The sequence below is a fragment of the Ricinus communis genome, chromosome 10 (assembly GCF_019578655.1).
Source record: "Ricinus communis isolate WT05 ecotype wild-type chromosome 10, ASM1957865v1, whole genome shotgun sequence".
Lineage (NCBI taxonomy): Eukaryota > Viridiplantae > Streptophyta > Magnoliopsida > Malpighiales > Euphorbiaceae > Ricinus > Ricinus communis.
Window position 1 is genome coordinate 8,311,907 of NC_063265.1, and position 23,457 is coordinate 8,335,363.

The 23,457-nt window shown below is 33.0% G+C and overlaps 3 protein-coding genes across 4 annotated transcripts; 2 read left to right on the plus strand and 1 right to left on the minus strand.

The window, feature by feature from the left end:
• The first annotated feature begins 670 nt into the window (after positions 1–670).
• LOC8280461 (pentatricopeptide repeat-containing protein At5g27270) lies at positions 671–7,190 on the plus strand. Of its 2 annotated transcripts, none has more exons than XM_015719724.2 (8): positions 671–1,332; positions 2,324–3,719; positions 3,898–4,209; positions 4,496–4,600; positions 4,680–4,767; positions 4,871–4,992; positions 5,443–5,507; positions 5,847–7,190. In XM_015719724.2, exons 1-8 carry the CDS (start codon positions 793–795, stop codon positions 6,486–6,488), a joined length of 3,270 nt encoding a protein of 1,089 aa, XP_015575210.2. In that variant the 5' UTR covers positions 671–792; the 3' UTR covers positions 6,489–7,190. The 2 variants fall into 2 exon arrangements, with proteins under 2 accessions (XP_015575210.2, XP_048225605.1); XM_048369648.1 differs by having other exon boundaries at positions 1,196–1,332; positions 2,308–3,719.
• A 765-nt stretch (positions 7,191–7,955) lies between these two features.
• LOC8280462 (NADH dehydrogenase [ubiquinone] iron-sulfur protein 6, mitochondrial) lies at positions 7,956–11,015 on the plus strand. The gene is made up of 3 exons (XM_002519981.4): positions 7,956–8,149; positions 10,583–10,667; positions 10,751–11,015. Exons 1-3 carry the CDS (start codon positions 8,036–8,038, stop codon positions 10,858–10,860), a joined length of 309 nt encoding a protein of 102 aa, XP_002520027.2. The 5' UTR covers positions 7,956–8,035; the 3' UTR covers positions 10,861–11,015.
• A 729-nt stretch (positions 11,016–11,744) lies between these two features.
• LOC8280463 (4-coumarate--CoA ligase 2) lies at positions 11,745–16,281 on the minus strand. Its single transcript, XM_002519982.4, has 6 exons — positions 14,810–16,281; positions 12,999–13,197; positions 12,774–12,919; positions 12,571–12,638; positions 12,338–12,440; positions 11,745–12,099 (listed from the first exon to the last, which is right to left on the minus strand). The coding sequence occupies exons 1-6, from the start codon at positions 15,890–15,892 to the stop codon at positions 11,977–11,979; spliced, it is 1,722 nt and encodes a 573-aa protein (XP_002520028.1). The 5' UTR covers positions 15,893–16,281; the 3' UTR covers positions 11,745–11,976.
• Positions 16,282–23,457: the final 7,176 nt, after the last annotated feature.

Sequence of the window (23,457 nt, forward strand, 5' to 3'; positions counted from 1 at the left end):
CAAATTTTTCATCTATTTTCATAGATATACAGTGACATTAAAACATATGTAACACACAGACAACTGCAATTTGTACAGTCGTAGCCATGCCTTCTTTCTTCTTCATCTTATTATTATTATCAGCTCTCATTCATGAGCAAGCAAGCCCCTAGTCTTTAAACAATTCAGACATGAAAAGCACCAAAAGATTACAAAGATTCGTGGTATATGATTTTATTTGCATAAGCATAATTATTGTGCAGATAAATATATTTGCAGCTCAGTCTCAAAATCCACCGTCAGTTTGTTTAGTTCTTGTTGCTTAAAAACAATATATATAAACAATTAAACTAACCCATATGTATAATATAAAATAAAATCACCATTTAAGTTATATATTTATTTAATTAAATTTTGGGTATATGCAAATATTTTATATATATATATATATATATATATATATATATATATATATATATATATATATATAAACAATTAAACTAACCCATATATATATAATATAAAATAAAATTACCATTTAAGTTATATATATATTTAATTAAATTTTGGGTATGCAGATAGAGCAGTATTTACTTGAATAGCCCTCCAAAGATATTACCAACAATAATAACACAAAAACAAATATTAATAATAATTTATTGTTTTGAAATATATAAACCCTAAAAAATATCAAAACATTTATCTTCTATTCTCCTTCCCTCTTCTTGTCATTCCATTTTCCCACTACACTAAAATCCTCCTCTCCAACCCACAAAATTTCCCGGGAAACGCTAGGAAAATAAAAGAAAAAGGATGGAGTCCATCATCCTCAAGTCGACCTTCCTCCCTCCACTTCCGAACCGAAAACCAAAATCCCAAAAAGCCTCAAAAGCAAACTCCAAAATGACCATCAAATCCTCAATTCATTCGGACCCATGGTCATTAAGCGACGGCAACGATATATCAAAACCAAAACCCAGATCCAGAAACCCCAAGAAACCACTTTCGGACGATAATGCAAGACGCATAATCAAAGCTAAAGCTCAATACTTGAGCTTGCTACGTAAACACAAGGGACCACATGTCCAAACACCCAAATGGATAAAAAGAACACCTGAACAAATGGTTAAGTACTTGGAGGATGATAGAAATGGGCATCTTTATGGGAAACATGTGGTTGCTGCTATAAAGACTGTGAGAGGATTGGCTGGGAAAAGAGAGGAAGAGAGGAACGTGAGATTGGTGATGAGTGGGTTTGTGGGTAAATTGAGTTTTAGAGAGATGTGTGTTGTTCTGAAGGAACAGAAAGGTTGGAGAGAAGCTAGAGACTTTTTTTATTGGATGAAATTGCAGGTCTGTTAATTTTTCTTGCTTCTCTTTTTAAAGGGTTCGTTCTGAAAGTACGAAAATTTGCTAAAATTTAGTAGAAACTAACTTTTTTTGGTTAATTTTTATGTTTGAAAAGTATATAAATTGCTAATAATTTGATTCTTCCTAAGTTTAACATTGAGTTATTCTGAAAAAGAAAATGAGATCATGCATAATGCAAAAATTCATTATTCCAAATAGGCTCTTTTCAAGCAGATACGTGCGTTTGAGTTGGAAAGTGTATAGATACATGAGGCTAATGTTTTGACCGGATACGTTCTATGTTTTTTGTTATGTTTAGATGACTTTTATCTTTCCATGCTTTAACTTTGGACGGAATTTATGGTAAGGGCGTGTAAATATAATTTGGTGAATTTCATGCGGTAACTGGATTTTGGTTGCTTGTCTGGATGGAACTCTAGCTGGCGTGGTATTTGCTTGCAATGCTTGTTTCAGTTTTTGGTTTGAGTGACTAGTTTCTTGGGTTGGTTTTGATGGATGCTCATTGCTCCCTGTGCTTCTTTGGTGTTTTATTTTATTAATACTCCAAAAGGCTTAAGCTGAACCATAATGCTATTTCTTTGTCTTGTTATTTGGTATTTCTGATCGTCAGTGACTGATAAAGACATTTAGCCAAGTATAGGAAAGTTTTTATGGAACTGCCATTTTTTTCCCCAGAAAATTACTTGAAGGTAGCTTATGCGTTGCTCTGATAGATATGACATTTGGTTAGAATTCATACTCTACTCTAGCTCCTTCATCATTGTTGGTTTCTTGAAATTCTGGTGGTTTATTTCTATTATATTTTTGGACAGTGTTTTGCAATGCCAGCAAATATTATTAGATTTTCGTTTTGTTTCCAAATGGCTAAGCCTGAGTTGGCTTTTTATACTTTGTGATTTTTTTTTTCTTTTGTTTTCCTGAAAAAAGATGCAAAAAATTAATCTCATGTAGTGACAGACTTGTGCTCTAACAGATATGCTATCATCCAAGCGTTATAGTCTACACAATTGTTTTACGAACATATGGACAAGTTGGAAAGATCAAGTTGGCTGAACAAACCTTCTTGGAGATGCTTGAAGCAGGATGTGAACCCGATGAAGTTGCTTGTGGTACTATGTTATGTTCATATGCTAGATGGGGACGCCACAAGGCTATGTTTTCATTTTATTCTGCTATACGGGAAAGGGGAATAACACTTTCAGTTTCAGTTTACAACTTTATGCTGTCCTCTTTGCAGAAGAAGTCACTTCATGGCAGGGTCATAGAATTATGGAGGCAAATGGTGGATAAAGCAGTGGCACCCAATACTTTTACTTATACTGTGGTCATCAGTTCACTTGTCAAGGAAGGTCTTCATGAAGAGGCTTTTAAATTTTTTAATGAGATGAAGAACACTGGGCATGTGCCTGAGGAGGTGACATATAGCTTGCTTATTACTGTAAGTACCAAAAAGGGTAACTGGGATGAAGCAGGGAGACTATATGAGGATTTGATATCTCATGGACTAGTTCCAAGTAACTTCACCTGTGCTTCACTTCTGACAATGTATTACAAAAATGGAGATTTTTCTAAAGCTCTTTCTCTCTTTATGGAAATGCAAAGCAAGAAAATTGCAGCTGATGAAGTAATCTATGGACTTCTCATTAGAATATATGGGAAACTTGGCCTTTATGATGATGCCCAGAAAACATTTGAAGAGACTGAACAATTGGGTCTGCTGAGTGATGAGAAAACATATTTGGCAATGGCACAAGTTCACCTTAGCTCGGGGAATTCTGAGAAAGCTTTGAGTGTTATTGAAGTGATGAAGTCTAGAAATATTTGGTTGTCGAGATTTGCTTATATTGTTCTATTGCAGTGTTATGTTATGAAAGAAGATCTGGACTGTGCTGAAGCTACATATCAAGCTCTATCAAAGACTGGACTTCCTGATGCTGGGTCTTGTAATGACATGCTCAATTTGTATCTCAGACTTGACTTGACTGAAAAAGCTAAAACATTTTTCATCCAAATAAGAAAAGATCAGGTAGATTTTGATGAGGAGCTTTACAAGACAGTTACTAAAGTACTTTGCAAGGAGGGCATGCTAAGCGATGTTGAACAACTGACTGAAGAGGTGGGTACAAATGAATCATTGAAAGATAGTAGATTCTTCCTGACATTTTTTAAGATTATGCATGGAGAAAACAAGGAATGTAAACACATCATATCATTTGATCAACTTGACACTATTGCTCTGGGGCTTATCCTTACTTTGTATTTGAGACATGATAACTTTAGTAAGACCAAAGAGATCATAAGGTCGTTGCTTGTGACCTATGGTGGTTTGTCTACTGTGAATCAGCTGGTTACCAACTCAATAAGGGAAGGTATGATACATATACTCTCACATTTTACAATTGGTATTATTGATTGATTTCTGGGCCTCTGCATAAGATTTTTGTTGTTTTATTATAATTCCACGAGTTCATGATGTGGTGTTTTTTAGGCAGTTTTTCTCTCTTTGTTTCCCTCTTTTCTTGAGGGCTAACATATTTTCTTATATAGGCGATGTTTGTAAAGCAGAGATGATCAATGCTCAAGTAACCATGCTAGGCGGCAGATTAGAGAATGACGTAATTGCTTCTTTGATTAGTCTATATGCTAAGCAACAAAAGCTGAAGCAGGCTCAAGAGGTCTTTGCAGCAGTTGCAGATTCCCCAGTATGTGGAAAACCAATAGTTAACTCGATGATTGATGCATATGCCAAATGTGGTAAGTCAGAGGATGCATACTCTCTGTATAGAGAGGTAACTGATAGAGGGCTCAATCTGGGTGCTGTTGGTGTCAGCATAATCGTGAAAGCATTGTCCAATCGTGGTACGAATGCCAAATATTCAGTTGATTACTAGAACTTTTTTGCTTGCTGATATTATTCGGTAGTTATGCAGATTCATCAACATTTTTTTCTGAACCTGTATATATGTAGATGTTACATAGACCTCTTTCACATTAAAAAAGGTTTACTATCATGAGTTAAGGTTCAGTTTTCTACAGCAGTCATCAGTTCAAAACCTAAAGCTTCCATCTCAGCTGAATTAGTAGTTTACACTCATAAATAAGCAGTTATGATGAACATGCTTATGGTGTAATTCATGATGCTCAGGCAAACATCAAGAAGCAGAAAATATTGTTCGCAAGAGTATTCGGGAAAATATGGACCTTGATACTGTGGCATACAACATCTTCATCAAGGCAATGCTAGAAGCAGGTTGATGCTGATTTGCTCATTATTTTCCAAGATAAATACAGAAGAAAGCATGCATTGATATGTGGATGTAATGTTGCAGGTAGACTGCATTTTGCAGCTAGCATCTATGAACACATGCTTTCCTTGGGAGTTACTCCGTCAATTCAGACGTACAACACTATGATTAGGTGACAGCTTGATAGGAGAAACATAACCAAATTACCTGTGTGTTTGTCTATATTTGAGGAGTTGTGTTGTGTTGCGGCTTTTATTGATTATCTGTCAATACAGTGTTTATGGACGAGGTGAGAAGTTGGATAAGGCTGTGGAGATATTTAACACTGCTTGCAGCTCGGGTGTCTCTCTGGATGAGAAGGCATACATGAACATGGTCAGCTATTATGGCAAGGCTGGTAATAACTTACTTCTATATCTACCAATGTGAAGTTATATTTGGTATTTTGCAAATAAATATGTTCATTTGAGCAAAATGTTTCACAAATATATTATTCTGAGGGTTCTTTAAAGAATGATGTCCTTCAGTTTCATCATTGTTTCAAATTTTCAGAAGAAATGTCACTACACTTTAATTAGAAATTGTTTTCTTGTATTTTTGGTTTAGGATATGGGGTCTCTAGCTATGCCATATTTTTATATTCTTAAGCCATGCATAAATAAGTGCTTGAAAGACAGATGATCAGCATATGTCTTGTATTCATTCCTGACACCGTGCTGAATGTTTCTACAAGGTGGCAGATTACATTTTTTCTGATAACGGTGTTTTATGGTAGTTTGGCACTTTGATTAGCAATGTCTTGTGCTCTTCATTGCTCATAAACCTTTGTTTTTTGTCTACTTTAAAGGTAAGAGGAATGAAGCATCTCTTCTGTTCACCAAAATGCAGGAAGAAGGGATAAAACCGGGGAAGGTACATTCTTACCTATGCATATATATTGCAAAAATTTAGAGATTGAACTTATAGGAAATTCGCACTCCATTCGGTGGTTAATTTTCTTCAAGATTTTTTGTTTTCGGTACTCTTCCTTGGCACCACATGAGAATAAATCTCTCTTTATAACTATATGCCTATATATGTCTATGGAAATGACATTTTTTGACATGTGTTAATTTGTTGACAAGTTTGTTAATTCTAATCACTAATTTCAAAGGAGAAATTTCTACCTTCAATTGTAGAATAATCAAGTTTCATCACGAGCTATGTTTAAATCAGTCAAAGTTCTTACCCTTCCTCACTCGGTAAATGCAGGTTAGCTACAACATTATGATCAAAGTGTTTGCCATAGCTGGACTATATCATGAAGCTAAGGAGCTTTTCCATGCCATGCAGAGAGATGGCTGGCCACCAGATTCCTTCACTTACCTTTCTCTTGTTCAAGCTTATACGGAGAGTTTGAAATACTCGGAAGCAGAGGAAACCATTGATGGTATGCCGAAGAAGGGCGTTCTGCCTTCCTGTTCTCATTTTAACCACCTACTCTCTGCTTATGCAAAAGCTGGTCTTATGGTAGAAGCAGAAAGAGTTTATAAGAAACTACTGACTTCTGGTTTAAGTCCTGATCTTGCTTGTTACCGAGCTATGCTGAGAGGGTACTTGGACTATGGACAAGTCGAAAAAGGTATAAACTTTTTTGAGCAGATCAAGAAGTCTGCAGAATCCGACCGATTCATTATGAGTGCTGCAGTGCATTTGTACAAATTTGCAGGAAAAGAACCCATGGCTGAAGTTCTTTTGGGATCCATGAACAATTTGAAGATCTCATTCCTCCATAACCTTCAAGTTGGATCAAAGATAGTATCTAAATATGCATCAAAGATAGCTGTGCAATGCACTTCACAACTTGGAGAGCAAAGTGACGAAGGAATTCTCAATGTTGATGAGGACCAGTGATGGATCAAATGGTTACACCTCATTGATGACTTGCTATTGCTATTCCACGATATTATAGAACGCCAGGTCAATGGAGATGCTCCATATCTAAGTTGAATGGCCAATGTGGAGAAAAAAGAAAAAAAGGAACCACAAAAAAGCTTCATGATTACATATCATGGCGATGAGTTGGTGGGTCTGGAGTCCATACTATACCGTGTGGAAAAGAGCTCCTCCAGAGAAAGAAGGCAAATTATGAGGTGAAGATAATTGGCCATAGGTAGGGGCATAATTGTAAGCAGAGAGAAACTGTATCATGGCCAGTGTGTCACACGAAGGAGCCCTTCGTTTATGTCACTGATGTACCAGATGATCTGATCCGTGAGTATTTAACACTCGCACCCTCGCTACAGAAGAACCATCTGATTTGATATAGCGACCAGCATTAGCCTGCCTACCACATCTTGTGCTGAAAGTTTTTGGGAATGGCTAACTTCTAGCATAATTCTTTACAATGGAGTGCTGTACTCAGAAATACACCAAGGCAAACTAGGCATTACTTTCTTAAAGACTATAGGGGAAATGTGATTCGGAGTTCCCCCCCCCTATTTTTTTTTTTTTTTTCTTTTTTCAATGATGCTAATTGTTAATGTAAATGCAAAATTAACATCTATTTCTTCAATGAGATTTATAGCACCACGAATAGTGAATATTTCTTGATTATATTTTCCTTTTCCTAAATTGCTCGAGGTATAACACTTTACTAGGCTACTTCTCGTTTTTACTGAACAGAAGATTTTTTAGTAGTGAACATCTCTTTTCTTTCTTCAGATCTTTATCAATAGCACACAATTAATGAAAATGACTTGAATTAAGATTGGTAATACTGAGTTTGGTTTAAATCTTAGGTAGAATTTATATTTTTCTTAGGAATAAATTTCTAATAAAATTGGTGTACTATATAATAAATATTTAAATTTATTTTAAGTATAATGAATTGCGAGATTTAATTAAAATTTTAAACTTTTAGTTAAAGTCCCTTCATAAATACACTTTGTACTTTAAGTATTCTTAAATATAAATAAAATAAGAGAAATAAGATATTTGAATTAATTATATCGTTCAAAAAGAGCATTATAAATTTAATTTTTTTATAATTGAATTGAATTGAATTATAATTTTATTTTATGAAATTAGTATTTTAATGCTAAATAAATTTTTATTTATAATGAACACACTAATTTTAAATATAAAATAAATTTTACAACAATTATGAAATTTACAAAACATAATGTAAATGACAAAAAAAATTATTGTAATAAAGCTCTTTAGTAACTTTGTAATCCTCAAACTTATGGATTAATAAAGTTGAAACGTAATACTTTTGAGGCCAATTGCCAACAACCCGTTAACACAAAGGCTGGAGATTTCCCAATGGGCCGATAAACCTTCACTCAGTCCATTCCAAATACCAAATCAGAGAACCGAAAGAAAAATAAAATACAAAATTGTGCCTCTCTCTCTCAAAAAAAAAAAAAAAAAAAAAAGAATTTGCAGGAAACAAAAAAATGGCATCGAGTTTGTTAAGAACCCTAACGAGATCGTCAAATTTTGGTTCAACCACCAGAAACTTTAGCCTCGTTACCAGCCAAATTAGCAACCATACTGCAAAATGGATGCAGGTACGTTTACATATGTGTGTGTGTGTGTATGCATATATATATATATACGCTTCTTATTGATTCCTTTTATAAGATTGAAACTGTAAAATCAATATTTCCTTAGGGTTTTATCAGCATTATATACTGAAACTGGTGAAAATTTGATTCTTTATGTGGCTATCTGGAAAAAAAGTAGTTAATTTGAGTAGTTTTAGTTTCTTTAATTTCTCTCAAGCTATTTTAGAGTTTTATATTTATTATTATTACTGCTGCTGCTGATTTTGTTTCGATAGGAAAACAGTGGCTAAAAACCTTTTTGTTTATAAGTAAATCCGATGATCTCATAAATGTTAGCTCATGTGACGGAGGGAATTATTTGAATTTCAAATTATACATTTGTTTGTACTTAAACAAGAATAGAAAAACGCAATCTTTATTTATATTTATAGGATTGTAGGCATATATATCTCAGGAAAGTTAAATTATTTAGTAATGCTTCGAAGTTACCACGTCAACTTCCTTCTTTCAATTTTTTCTTTTCCTGGTAGAGATCTTTTCTTTTTTTGGCTAGGTCATCCCTTGTTTGCACAGTTTTTCGTTTTCCAGTATATAATTGGCTTAATTCAATTATGTATGTGTCAGACTGATTACATAAGGGGAAGTTTAATGTTAATCCTTGTTTATGATTGCAATTTGCAAGCCAATCTACTTCACAAGAAAATGTAGTCCTTGTTATTTTTTCAGCCATGGGAAAGGACAAATTTATTTGTTCATTCTTTGACATATGTTTACATTTAGCATTTGAACTTTAGTAAACCTCTGCATGCTGGAGTTCCACCATCTTTTTCTTCTTTTCCAATTCGATGATCGTTTAAAGTTCATATGTCTGTGGTTTTAGCTTAAATATATTAGACATGGGGAGGAATGTGCTGTATGCCTTTAGGCTCTTTTCTCTAGGGAGGGTTTTATCAGACATGGAAATGTATATTATTTCTGATTGATTTAGGGTGTTCAACTTACTAACTCCAATGGTCTATATACTTGGACATGCTTCTGTTTCCTGCATTTGTGACTTTTCAGATTGCATATGTGTATCCAATTGTTTATGTGTTCTTCTTAATGAAAAGTCATAGCACCCTTGCAAATCTATGCGCCTTATAGTAAAGTGAGGTTACACTCTGATACAACTGTCCATAAGGGTGTTGAAAAAATAAAATGCTAGTGTCTTGTCTTTCGCTATCTGTGCAAGATTCTTAGCTGTGTAATTATTCTATGAATTTTTAATTGTATATTAACCTCCTGCTTCTGTAGACCCATAGTCCCAAATTAGTGATCTACATTTTCTTGTGTTGGAGGACAAAGTTATTATGTTAGCAGATGACGTTGTTGTTCTGATGTGTTGCTTTCTCTTGTGAAGTTTGGTGAAAGTCTGCTTCTTTATTCATAGCTTGATTTTGCTAGTCCAATCTTATCATATTGAAAGATGTGGCTGGCTTCTAAACTATTTTGAGTTTTGCATATTTGACCTATTTTATATTTCAATATAAGTCATCATGATGTCTTGGAGGAAAATTTTGCCTCGCACGTGCAGATATTATTCTTCACAAATGCATCTTTATGTTCTCCTGAGAAAATGACACATGCAATGACCAAAGTCTTTGTGCTGATCTAGTTTCATACTGATTGGAAGTTAACGAGTAGTTGCCTGATTTTCCTGTCAACAATGTCTACGGGTGCAATCAAGTCAGTTCATTGAATTGCTTTTGCTCAAGTTGGCTATTATTGTACTTCAGCTCCTTAACTTGAGTTTTTCAAGTTTGAAACCGGCTTAATGAATGTTGATTTGAGATTGAATATTTTTTAAAGTTGAGTCAAATAACTCAACTAGCTTTACTCATATAGACCCCTAGTTATCTCCAATCAGTTGTAAGTTATATTAAGCATTTGATTCTGCTATTTTAAAATAAATACGACTCAAGGAATTGAATATGTAACTGTAATCTCTTCTTTGCTTCCTTGTGAAATGTTGATAAAGATTTAGATGCTTTTGACTATGGGAGGCTAAGTATGCTGTTTCAATTTTAGATTGTCATATGAGTTCTTACACCCTGAGCCTTTTCAGATGATTATCTTCATTGACTGCTCTTTAGATTTATAGATCCTGAATACCCTATAGGTTTATCTTTTCCCTCCTTTTTCTCTTTTCCAATCTTTATTTATAGTTATTTTGGGTAGATTGAGTGGTTTGCATATGTAATATGATTTTCTGGTTTATGCCTTTGACCTTTAATTGCTAGAGCAGTTGTTTGTTTAACTATCATGCTATTCGCAGCACACTATTGAAACATTTATACATTAAGATGGTTATCAATGTGGGTTTCATTTGATTTCTACTTGATAGATCTGTATTAAAGAGGTGAAACTCAGGTAACCAAGATTGATTTCTATTCATAGGATACTACCAAGAAGTCTCCAATGGAGTTGATCAATGAAATTCCTCCCATCAAGGTGGAAGGCAGGATTGTTGCATGTGAAGGAGGTTAGTTGTTGTTTCATGTTACACTAGTGAACTAGGTAGTTTTTATGTTGTTGGGATTAACAGCAGCATGTTTCCTGCTGCAGATACTAACCCTGCACTTGGGCATCCAATTGAGTTCATTTGCCTTGACCTGAAGCAGCCAGCCGTCTGCAAGTACTGCGGTCTACGCTATGTCCAGGATCATCATCACTAGGAGTTTGATCCTTTCTAGGGTTGCTGTTTTTAGGCAACCCATGTCTGTCTCTATGATCTTGTTTCAATCCTAAATGCATGATTAGTGATTTTGACAAAAATCCTTGTATCACTATATTTTAATATCAAATGAATAAGGATTTGACGTGACCACTATCATGCTTGTCTGGTGATCTTTTTTTTATTTGTTTATTTTTGTGGTATTCTTTTGGCGTTTATTATTTGTGATTAGCAGTGCCTATTGCACTGTCCTGCTTTTGTGCAAGATTTGCAATTGGAAAGTTGTGTAGAGTATGATTGTTATTTGCAATTGGAAAGTTGTGTAGAGTATGATTGTTATACTAATTCCTGAATATGTATGCTATGAAGAACATTAAAATCACACTCAAAATCTTCAAGAGTTTAAATCCTGAAGATAAGCTGAAATTTTGCTAAACATTAGCAGCCTGAAGTCCCCTTCTAGAGTAGTCCTTCAATGTAATGATTATTGGCCTAACAAGATCTTTCATGGTTAATACTTTACCAGGAATAGTTGATTTTTCAATCTTTATTAATATGTTTAGAATCTTATAAAGTAACTTTGAATTATGTATTGTTTAATTTCATGAAATTGGTTATGCTAACTGACTGACTCAAAATTCTTTAAGTTTTGGTAGAATTTGTGTTGACTGTTAACATGTAATTTCAATTAGGATTGTATTTAATTTTAATTCTGTCTTTTGAAAATTCATGAACACTATTGAGTTATTGCAAATGGCATCTGGTGGCAGTGTTATCTAGCTGTCCATTGTGGCAAGAGAAAGAGGTAGAAAACAAAACCAGAAGGAAAAAAAGAATCAAAAGAGAGAATGATATGTGTGTGCGTATGTATATAATTCTTCAGAATATCAAACTTCCACTCTTATTAAGAACTTCATTAACATCAAATTACATCAAATGCAAGAAGGAAATAATTACATCACATTAAAACAGAATGAGAAATAACACAAGAAAATAGGGAAAAAGAACTAGAGAAATTTTAGGAAAGGATATTCTCTGAATGAATTCATAATAGTTTTGTACCGGATGGCCACAAAGTAAAATGCCTAACACAGGGAGAAATAACAGGAAAAAAATTTCAAGACAATGGGGAGGGAGTTGCTAGCTTGGCTTTTAGATCTTTTCTTAATATCTTTCCAGAGGGAGACTTTGGAATTGCATGAATAAAGTACACTTTGTGCAGTTTCTTGTAGAATACCACCTGTTCCAAGCAAAGCAAGAATCCATTACCAATCTGCTTTTACCATTTGCTCAAAATGAAGAATGCCATTTGGAATATGCAGAGTCATCTTTTCTTATGTTCAAGCAAATAGATTCCAGTATGCACTATGGTTGTGCATTAGTTATCACTTTGCTTAGATTGCTTAATGATAATTTAACCAAAAAAACTTCACACAAAACCAGGAACACCTTATTGTGAGCAAATATTCCATTAATACCTGTTTTGCTATGTATTCTTTCACGTCCTCTTCACTGAGTTCGAACCCATTTGATCGAACCACAAATGCCACCGGAACTTCACCAGCAACTTCATCCTTTTGCCTAATAATAGCAACAAAATGTACACACGCATAAATTAGAAATTTTTTTGGCTGTAGCCTTTGTGGTTTGGCATCATATTCTTTTGCTTAAGACAGTTGCTAAATGCTAATCTTTTATACTTATTACTTACGGGACAACTGCTGCATCTGCAATTGATGGGTGGTTTAAAAGGAGGGCCTCGAGCTCTGCTGGTGGCACCTGAATGTAAATGGAGAAGTTTATCCACTTAATAAACTTGAAGTCTTTTTTTGCCTTTTCTTTTTTTAATTTGTTTTACCATCTCTTAAACATGCATTTATATTCAAGTCTCCTATGGTTATGAGGGAAACATGCCTGAAAGCCTTTAAATTTGATGATTTCCTTTACTCTATCAACAATGAAAATCTCATCATCATCATCCACATAACCGATATCTCCGGTGTGAAGCCAGCCTTCAACATCTATGGTATTTGCTGTGGCCTCCGGATCATTCAAATATCCTACAGTTTTTGTGGGTAATCACAATCGTAACTCAAGTAACAAACAAGAAATGCCAAAATTTCCAAGACAGGCAGGCACCTTTCATTATTTGAGGTCCTCTGATGCAAATTTCACCAGGCTGATTGTAGCCAAGGGAGCAACCGGTTTCGGGGTCGATGACCTTGAGCTCTGCATTTCTGACCACTGTTCCACATGAACCTGATTTTGTTGGGAAAGGTTGCTTTGCAAATCCTAAGCACATTGATAGCACTGGCCCTGCTTCTGTCATCCCATACCCCTGTTTATATGAGCAAAGACAATAATCAAATTTCTCCCATATCTATTCAGTAGATGTTTTGAATTCTACAGAATAAAATTGCCTTTCTTTTCTTCTTTAATTGTTATCTCTATTTTCTTTTTCTTTTCAAAAATGATCCATTAAGAGAGCCAATTATATCATGACATGAGCAAAATGTCTGTTAAATAAAATTTATGTTAGTTAATGCATAACTAATACTAACTGCTCTTATTAAAAACCAATCAATATAAATTTACCATTTAATAAAAATTAATACATATTATTGAACAATTGACTCCAATGATATGGTTGACTAAATTCACACAAATTTTCTCATATTTAACCCTTAAATTACTAGTTTAAAATTATTTGTTTCAGTTATGTGTTTTTTTTTAATTCCTTAAGTAGTGCAATCTAAGGACTTTTCATCCATATTGTCCAATCTATTAGGAGTATAAAATCGTGAAGCTTTAGCCTGGTGGCTAGAGAGTTAGTGCAGAAGATTGAAGTCTCGAATTCGAGATTTCTCTTTGTAAAAAATATGGTGGTTTATTCTCTACTTTAAAAAAAAAAAAAATTCTCCTTCTCTTTTAATTTAACATACTAACATGCTGACTATACCTACTGCCAAACAAAAAACTATTAGAAGTATAAGCAAAAAGTAGAAAATAGTTTATTACAATCCTTTCCAAGCATAAAAAATAAAAGGAAAAGCAAAAGTTGAAGTTGAAGTTTCAGAGACAATAAATAGATCCATGAATCTAGCAAGTGGAGACCAATAACCATAAACTTGTGGGTTCATTATTAGCAGCAAAATTGGGTTAACCCTCTTTCCTTATACTACTAGTGTTAGCTAAGGCTGATTCTCCTGCAACCAACCAGCTATTAATTCATGGCAAGTCTCACAGTTTTTATCATCTCCCAACTCCCTACCTGTCTAACCCTATATGTAGTCTTCTGGATTTTATCGGTCTTTTTCTTAGCATTTATTTTTGTTTGCCTTTAACTTTTCATTTTTTTATGGGACCCTTAAATTAAAATAAAAAGAAACTCCTTTATTATTTTTTTAATTTTTTGAAAAAGAAAATTCGGGGAGATTGGAACCATAATGTTGGCTTTTAATATAATTTTACATGACCATCATCAAACTAGGAACAAAATTCATAATTATTGTTCATACTAACATAAAAATCAAAATTTAAGAATATATTTATATAATTTAAGAAATGGTGATAATAAAGCACCACCACGTACAAAAGGTTCCAAAAGAAATAAATGAAATCTCTATCAACCTAAATTAGAAAATTTGGCTGAAGTATCAGAAGAGGATGAGAAAGGTGCACGTAACATTCAATACGAGGATAGCAATGCTGGCACCTTTGGAACCCATACTCTATATAATACCAACTTACAGTTGGCTCCCCCTACCATTAATTACTTGATTAGATTTTTCTTTTCTTTTTTAGTAACCATGTAAATTTTTATTGCAATCGGACACTGAGGAACTATGTAAATAGTGAAAACTCAGCTTTCCAAAAATGTAAAGAGCAAACAAAAGTGCCAATGTCATAGAATTATCAGTTCCTAACGTAAGACTTTACTTGTTACTAACCTGTCCCAAAATAGCCTGAGGCACCCGACTGCGCAGAGCATCCTCCAGCTCCTTCCCAAGCGGGGCCGCCCCTGACAATACCACTCTGATGGAACTCAGATCGAACTCCGCCACCATAGGATTCTTAGCCAACGCTAGAACCAACGGCGGCACCACCGCAGCCACCGACACTTTATGCTTCTGAATCAGCTCTAACAAAGCTCCTATCTGAAACTTTTGCATCAACAAAACAGCAGCACCAGCTCTTAGCGAGCATAGCAGCACACTGTTCAATGAATATATATGAAATAAAGGCAACACGCATAACACAACATCGTCTTCTTTTAAGTATAAGTTTGGATTCTCTCCATCAACTTGCTGCGCCACACTTGTTATCAAGCTTTTGTGTGTTAATATCACTCCTTTTGGTAACCCTGTAGTTCCTGAAGAGAATGGTAATGCTACAGGATCGTCAGGATTGGCATTAATTACTTCTGGGATTTCTGTCTCGCTTGCCTCCGAAAGCACTGTGAAATGTAGACAGTTTTCTGGTGGTTCATCAATGGTTATGACTGTAAAATCTTCGCCGAGTTTTGGTTGAATTTTATGATCAGGATCTCTTAGCTTGTCTACATATAGGGATTGCGTAATTATAAGCTTTGGTCGCGAGGAATTCAACTGTTTGAATATTTCATTTGAGGTGTAAAATGGATTTGCGGTGGTAGCAACTGCGCCAATCATGGAAGCACCCATGAAAGAAAAGACGAATTCAGGGCAGTTTTGAAGGAGGATCATGATCACATCACCTTTCTTGATGCCTAAGCTGGATAACCCAGCAGCTGTTTTTTGGGAAATGAGATGGGTCTCTGCGAAAGAATAGGTTTTGCCTGTAGAACCTGAGATCAGGCATGGTTTATCTGATAATTTGAAGAGGTTTTCGAAGCAGTAAGTATGCAGAGGAAGGTGATTAGATATGGGGATGTCAGGCAATTTAGACCTGAAAATATGAGTTTCAGATGACGATGATGATGGGTTTTGTTTTTGAGAAGAAGAAGAAGAAGAGAGTTCTTGTTTAGGTGGTTCAAGAGAGGCTATGGATATCATGTTTCTTGAACTAAGGAGTAATTAGTTTTTGCCTTTCTTTTCTTTTCTTTCGTTTCTTTTGAAGCAGTTTTGTTTTGTGTGTATAATGTTAGCATACCCCAAAAGAAGGCTAATACTTTTTGAGTTTATGTCAAAAGAGGGTGTGGGTGGGAGAGAGAGAGGAGAAGAAGGTGTAATTAATAACAAATTTAAGGCAAAAGAAGGATAGGAGGGTAGGTTGAAAGTGTGGGTGAGAGAAGAGAAGGTAGGTAGGATGGGGAAGGGAAGTAAGGGAGAGAAAGCATGCCTATCTCACATTCAAGAAACCCAACTCAATTTTCTCTACTCACTAACATAATACTTGGACTTCCTTACTTACTCTCCTATCAAAGCTTTTCTTCTCTACCCGGTCCTCTCCTCTATTTCCCTTTCTTTTCTTCTCTCTTTGCAACTTAACCAAGCTCTCATCCACACCCTTACAAATGTCATTGTCCACTTGCATGCATCGTTTCATTTTCCAAACATTCATTTCGCCCTTTAATGATTTTCCTGTTATGTAATTGGCATAATTATTTTGTTTTTGGTTTCATTGTTGAATTTCAAAGTAATCTTATTATTCAAAAACCAGAAAGAAAATTTAATATGCATTTTTAGATTAAAAGTGATACCAAATATAAGTACCCTTTGAGTTATAAACTAATTTTAAATTACTCATGATTCTTTTTTAAATTGTATAAATATATTAATTATGCCACAATTTGGATGTTTCAATTATATATTTTCTCTTTGATATTGATAATAATGAGTCTAATACCTCATGCTATTTACAAAATTTGATGGAAGAAAAAAAAGGAAATCTTTATTGACTAAAATCAATTGATAATGTAAAGAGCAGGCATCTCCTTTCTATATCAACATTTAGATGTGTTTTATTTTGAGTAAAATTCTTATGGGCAAAAATTTATGATTTCCATGTGATAGTTTTTAGACTTTACCAGTAAGAGGAGAAAAGACCCTTGATTATAGATTTGGACGCAAGAAATGTGTTCAAAGACCCAAACGGAAAGCTTTTTCATTTGCAAGGGAATGTCATCTATGCATTGCGCCCAATTATTTGTTTTCTTGAAGCTTATCTTAACGGGGAAGGCCAAGAAATAGACGTGTGTGTGTTCTCGAATACGCCTAACAGCCCTAAAAATTAAAAGTTTTGCGTGAATTTGTTATTTTAGCCGATTAGATATTGCCAACTTAGTCATAAATTTGCCAATTAATAATTATTTTGGCCAAATCTCGATATTGGTTAAAATAGAATTAGATGAAGGATGACATGTAAGCCACATAGATAATTTTAAACACATTATGGCATTAATTTAAACCAACCCATCTTAGTTAACCTAACTAATCTTACCCATTTATCTATTTACTCAATCCACTTTATCTTAACTTAAAAAAGATAGGAAAGAACCTAGCAAGATAAACCCGCACAAAGTTCTTCATTGCTCAACCCCAGCTCTTGACCTTGGAATTCAAGTTGCCCCACTCAAATGTCAACACATCCTCAATGTCGAGTTTCTCCATTTCAAAGATAAATAGACACTCACCCAATGCATCTCTTTTGACATTAATATATGCCTGGGAACATTCATGATCGTAATTGAAAATGAACATCAAATTTAAAGTACATATGAGTTCAGAAATTACTTCTGGATGAATCAAATCAATGATGTATTCCTTTAAATTTCTGCTAACACTATCTTTTTATATTAATTCCTCAACTAAGTCATTCCCAAGTGAGATTATAGAGCTGAAATCGGCAGTATTTTTGTGTGTTTTGCTGCTGCAATTAAGTCCTCTTCTCTTTCCAATTCTGGATTCACAGAAACATAATCCTCTATTGCTAAACATTCATAAAAAATAATATCCAATAGGGCATAGATGAGATGGTATGGGTCTCTTTTAGTTTAATCAAAGTTTCGAGTTATGCAGTTGCCTTAAAACTGCACGAGCTTAAATATAATTAAACTTTTGTAGTTGTAATAATTAGCAAGAATCATTGAAATCAACAAAACTGCTAAGAGAAATTCAAAGTAAACTAAGAACAATAACAAATGCAAAAAAGAAAAGAAAGACAAATGTGTCAGAAGAGAAATGAGAGGTGAGAGGTGAGAGACGAAAGCTAATTAGAGTTATCCTTAGTTTTTTTAGTTAAGCTAAATGGGTTGAGGTAAAATGGGTAAAGTGGGTAGATTTAGCTAGTTTAGCTAAGGTGGTTTAGATTTAAAATGATTGGTAATGAGACCCTTTTAAATATGAGTAGAATATCTATGTGGCTAACATTGAAATTTAGCTAAAATAGCTCTCAATTAGAAAATTTATAGCTAAATTGATAATATTTAAAGTATAGGCAAATAGTAAAATTACGTAAAATTTTAGATTTTTATGGCAATAATTAACAATAGTAAACACTTTTTCCTTCTTTAAAATAAAGTTTTTAGAGTGAATTTTGCTTTTAAATGAGTTTATTGTTTTAAAGTTTAGAATTCTTTTTTAATTTATGAAAAGTTTAATAGATTGTCGACTATATAATATGAAATAGTTATTTTTCTTTTTATATTTGCTATAAAAACAACAACCTGCTTATTATAAAGTTAAGATTTTGAACTAAAAACAAATACTTTTTTAATAAGTGAGTTAAATCTCAATTGTTATTGGAATCATGTGTTTACATTGACAAAGGAAGCAATTATATTCAATTGTCATCGTTCAGATTTTGGACCCTTATTACTATAGTAAGATTGGCAGCCAATATTGACGATTAATAATCTCAGAAACGGGTAGAGATCATAAATTTAAGTTATGGTGTACTAGTTTTATACCTTAAAGGTAATTATTTAACCTATTTCGAAAAATCTTAACTCCATATCAATAATGCATCTACCACTTCAAGCTTGTATACATTTTCTAGGCTATTCTTTTGGTTAAATGAATTGCAGAAATTAAATTATCATTCCACTTTCTGTTTTTGAGACAATCACAGAAGTAATGAATTGAAATTGATCTTAGTGCTTTATAATTATGATAAAAAAATATAATGAACCCGTTTGCCTCAAGAGAGATAAAGAATTTTGATTGGTTAAGTGAGTTCTGAGAGCAAAAACAAGAATGGTCAAAAAAGAAAAATGGAAAAATATGAAAAATTTGAATCTCAGCTTAGGGTACAATGGATTAATGCAAGATTAACTCATTCGACCTAACTTAAATGAATCAAACCTTCAAACGTAAATGAAAAGAAAAAGTTCATATGCATGCATAAGTATAATAAATAAGTGAAAATAAATCAAAACTGAGACTGAAACTGAAAATAATTATTTGAAATATCAGGTTTGTTATTGAGATTGAAGATAAGAGAAATGAAATATAATAATTTGATTAGTTTTGTAAAAAATTCAAGAGAAAAGAGTTTACAATGTTATGCTACAGGATTATTTAAAAGACTATATCACCTCCTAAATCATGTTTAAAAAGAGAAATGGCAGAGATAACAACTTACCATCAAAGCAAACTATCATATTAATATTCAGGTATAATCGACTCTCTTGATATTTTAATCAATCAAATGGACTATCTAATTCTGAATTTTCATTTCAAGATGTGCTTATTAATTTTTATTAATGAAATATTCATATTTATTCTCAAAAGATCTCATAGCTTTATCATCCACTTAGGCCAATAGGAGCTTGATGTTTACTTAAAATCCAAATACTTAATCTTTTGTATATGCAATTTAATCAAACAAAACCTTTTATATATGAAATCAAGATTCATTTTTTCATTTTTCTTTTCCTTGATTTTGTTTAAGAACGACTTTAACTATCATTTAATAAATATTCAAAGTGAAGAAATTGATTGCATGTGTTTAGATAGTTAAATTGAACTCATTGTGGGAATCGTTCCCGCCTTTAATTGGAAAAAAAAAAAAAATATTGGCGATTCTTTCTCTATTTGATATTCCTCCTTTTTTTCTCATCGTTACGCTGCAATCTAATCTTTTAATTTTCAAGAATGGCTGAATCAGAGATTCAGAACTACAATAGTAGCAGCCCTGAAATTAAAGAGCCATCATCCGAGATCCCAAAGCTTCAAACAAAATGGCAATCATCAAGCCTTTGACTCTTTTCTCAGGGTAAAAAAAAATCTCTGTGATAGAGCCATTTTGCCCTCTAGAGGATCTCATCTTCCTGCTGGCTATGATCTTTCAGGGAATTCTACAAAACCCAATTTTACATCTTTATCCTTTCCGATTTCTTAATTAACTACCTGAATATATTCTGGATTATTTAACCGTGCAGTGCAATTGAGATTAAAATACTTTTTTAGAGAAAAATCTATAATTCCAACATGATAACTGACCAACGATCTCAATTCCTTTACTAGCTTAACCATTGGAGTGAATGGTCGGACAATCTCGTCCGATGCTCTTCAAACATCTCTTGGAGATATTTTAGAGCTATGATCAATGAAGGTTATTTTCTTTGATATCACAACATATTTAAGCACCGTTGTACTTGAAGGAACATATGCTCGCATTGTATTGGTAAATGATAAAGCCTTATTCCATGCGAGTTGAATTTGTTTTTTTTTTTTGAAAAATTAGATTTTTATTTTGTTCTAATTTTTTATAGGGCCGAGATTAGAACCGCGGTGGAAATGCTCAATTGATATGGAAACAGGATTATAGACGTTCATTACAGGAGACAGATCGAAGTTATATGATTTAATCATTATTATGTGAGTTTTAAAGATAGAATTGCCCAATTGATCATTGAGAAGATTATTATTACTCCTGACGTTGTGGAAGCTGAGGATTTGGATGCCAACAGTGAGAAAATGGAGGAGGGTTTTGGCTCTGCAGGTGTTTGAGATTTTTATTTCATGTATTTGACTAGGTTGGGTGTTGCTATGATCTTATGGTGCTCTCCTGTAATAGATACATATTGAATAAATGCACATTTGTTAAATAAAAACAGAAAAATACATTTAAGCATCACCTCATCTTTAAAAAAAAAAAAAAAAAGGAAAGAAAGAAAGGAAAAAGAAAAGAAGTAGGAAGGAAGAAGGAAGGAAATACATAGTCCACATCTACTTAAATACAGGATTTACTTGCATTTATGGTAATATAACGATAAGATCTCAGGCATAAACATATGTCTTCTCTCTTAGGCCTATATAAAGCTGATAGTGTTATCCCTTTTTTCTCATATATAAATTAATAAACTTAGTTAGTGCTTTAAACGTATCACTGAGGCTTAGACCTTAAAATGGAAAGAATGGCTTTTACGAATGTTCTCATTGTTTGTCTTACTACTATGGCTATAATCATATCTTCTGTTAGCTCAGGTAATCTCTCAGCTTCCAATCTCTTCATGGCGCATTGTATAGCTTTCCTTTTTCTTTTCTTTTTTCTTTCAATTGTACCCCCAATTGTTAACAATTTGAAACTGCTGCTTAGCAATTTCCAAAAGAATCACTATATCAATTTTTTATATATTTATAAGCAGAAATTGGAGTGGAACGTGCGGTTGATCCATTTTGCTATAAGACCTGCGCAGCATCCTACCGCGACAGTCAGTGCAAGTCGGACTGCGTCGCTAAAAACTTCAAGAATGGCAAATGCCTTTCCGATCAACGCCCTGGCCTTATAGTCTGCTGCTGTAGTCCTTGATGGAAAAAAATATATATTCTAAAATTTTAATCTTTCTGCTTGTATTTAGTAATTTGTAATACATGGAGACGTAGTATTACAATTTACTATTTGAATAATAATAAAGAAAGAAAGAAATTTTGTTAACTTAATTCTCTCTATTGGATTATGCCAATGATTCTATGCTTTTAAATTTTGTCACATAATTGATTTCACTAAACAATGACTTGATTAGCTAAATATGTAAATGGAATAACATGATACCGAATTTCTATTTGTATAGTATTTTTTATTCAAGAAGGTTCAAAGATGGTGAACTACACAATAAGAGTTAGTAGTAGAAAGATGGTAACTCATCTCATTCACCTCATTCAAAAGTAATAACTTGAATTCAAATTTTTCGAAATAAATGTCTTATTCGCTCGAGGTAGGTTTTATGTATTGATTGCAGATTCATTTGAGGGATATAATATCAAATTCAGACATATAAGCAAGGTTTTGTTTTGATAAACATCAAGATCAGATCATGCCATTGAATATATGGATGGTGCTCTTGTAGTAGATATATTAATAAATTGATGAAGATCTATCAAATAAAGATAAGTACACTTGAGCAATTTAACTTGAGGAAAAGAAAAAGAGAGGGACGAACTATAGTTTTTGTACTAGAAAAATTTCAACAACTGAGACTAATCAGTTATGATGATTAATGGAGATTGCTTATCTCTATATTATCTTGGGTTTGATCCTTAGGGTCAACATTAGTGAGAATAAAATTCTTGGAATGTACAAGTTGATACGGAAGAGGCGCCTTTAATGATCAAAATTACTTAATTGCAGGATTTCTTTAGTTGTTAATGAATATAATGACAAGAAACTTCTAAATAGGCTCTATCTAATAAGTCACATTAATTAATAATATCATCAATAGTTGAATTTAACTTAAAATAGATATATAATTAAAAAAATATTTAAAATCAATTATCATATAATGTGGCATCATAAATTAATGTGATTTATTTTTATTAAATATATCTACAAAATATGATATACTCTACATAAGAATTTTTATAATAAAAGCAAAATATATAGAAAAACATCTCTATAGTAATACTCTATATATGAATAATATTTACATAATAATAAAAAATTATAGTTTTAATTTGGGCCAATTATAAATAGAAATAAACTCTCTATTATAATAAATTATATATTTTTTAAGTCCCGCTTTAAAAAAAATCTCTCTATATAGTAATATTTATATATATAATTTTAAAAATATAATATTATATTATATTTTGTCTTACTATATTATTTGTCTTATAAATCTTATTTATATAATATGACAAGATACTTCTAAACTAAAAAAGTTTGAAACAATAACAAGCCGGTGATGTTTTTAGATGTTTTGGGCCGCACGCGTGCTACAATTGATGCATTCAACTATTTTACATATTTTATCTATAGTTTTTGTCAATTCACCATCAATATTAAATGTGAAATCCATAAAATAATTTAGTACTCGAACTTCCATTAAGTTATAATATTTTTAAAGTCATAAATTTTATTTAATTTTAAGTTTACCACTAAAGATTTTTAGTCTAATGGGACAATCGTACGAAGTTGGGGGCAAAGTTTTGAGCTTCCACTTTTCTCTTCCCACAGCATATTTGCTTAATTGCTGAACTAATTCCCGTTGGTAATGCGTAAAGGCCCCAATTTATTGTTTTCTCTCGTAAGTTGCCTAAATATATGATAAAATTTCACCAAAAAAAAAATATTTTAAAGAATTACTTAGATACAGGATTCTCTTCTCTTAAAGAGATCATACAATATAATAGAAAAGAACTTGCATGCCAGAAAGAAAATTGCAGACAAGAGTTGA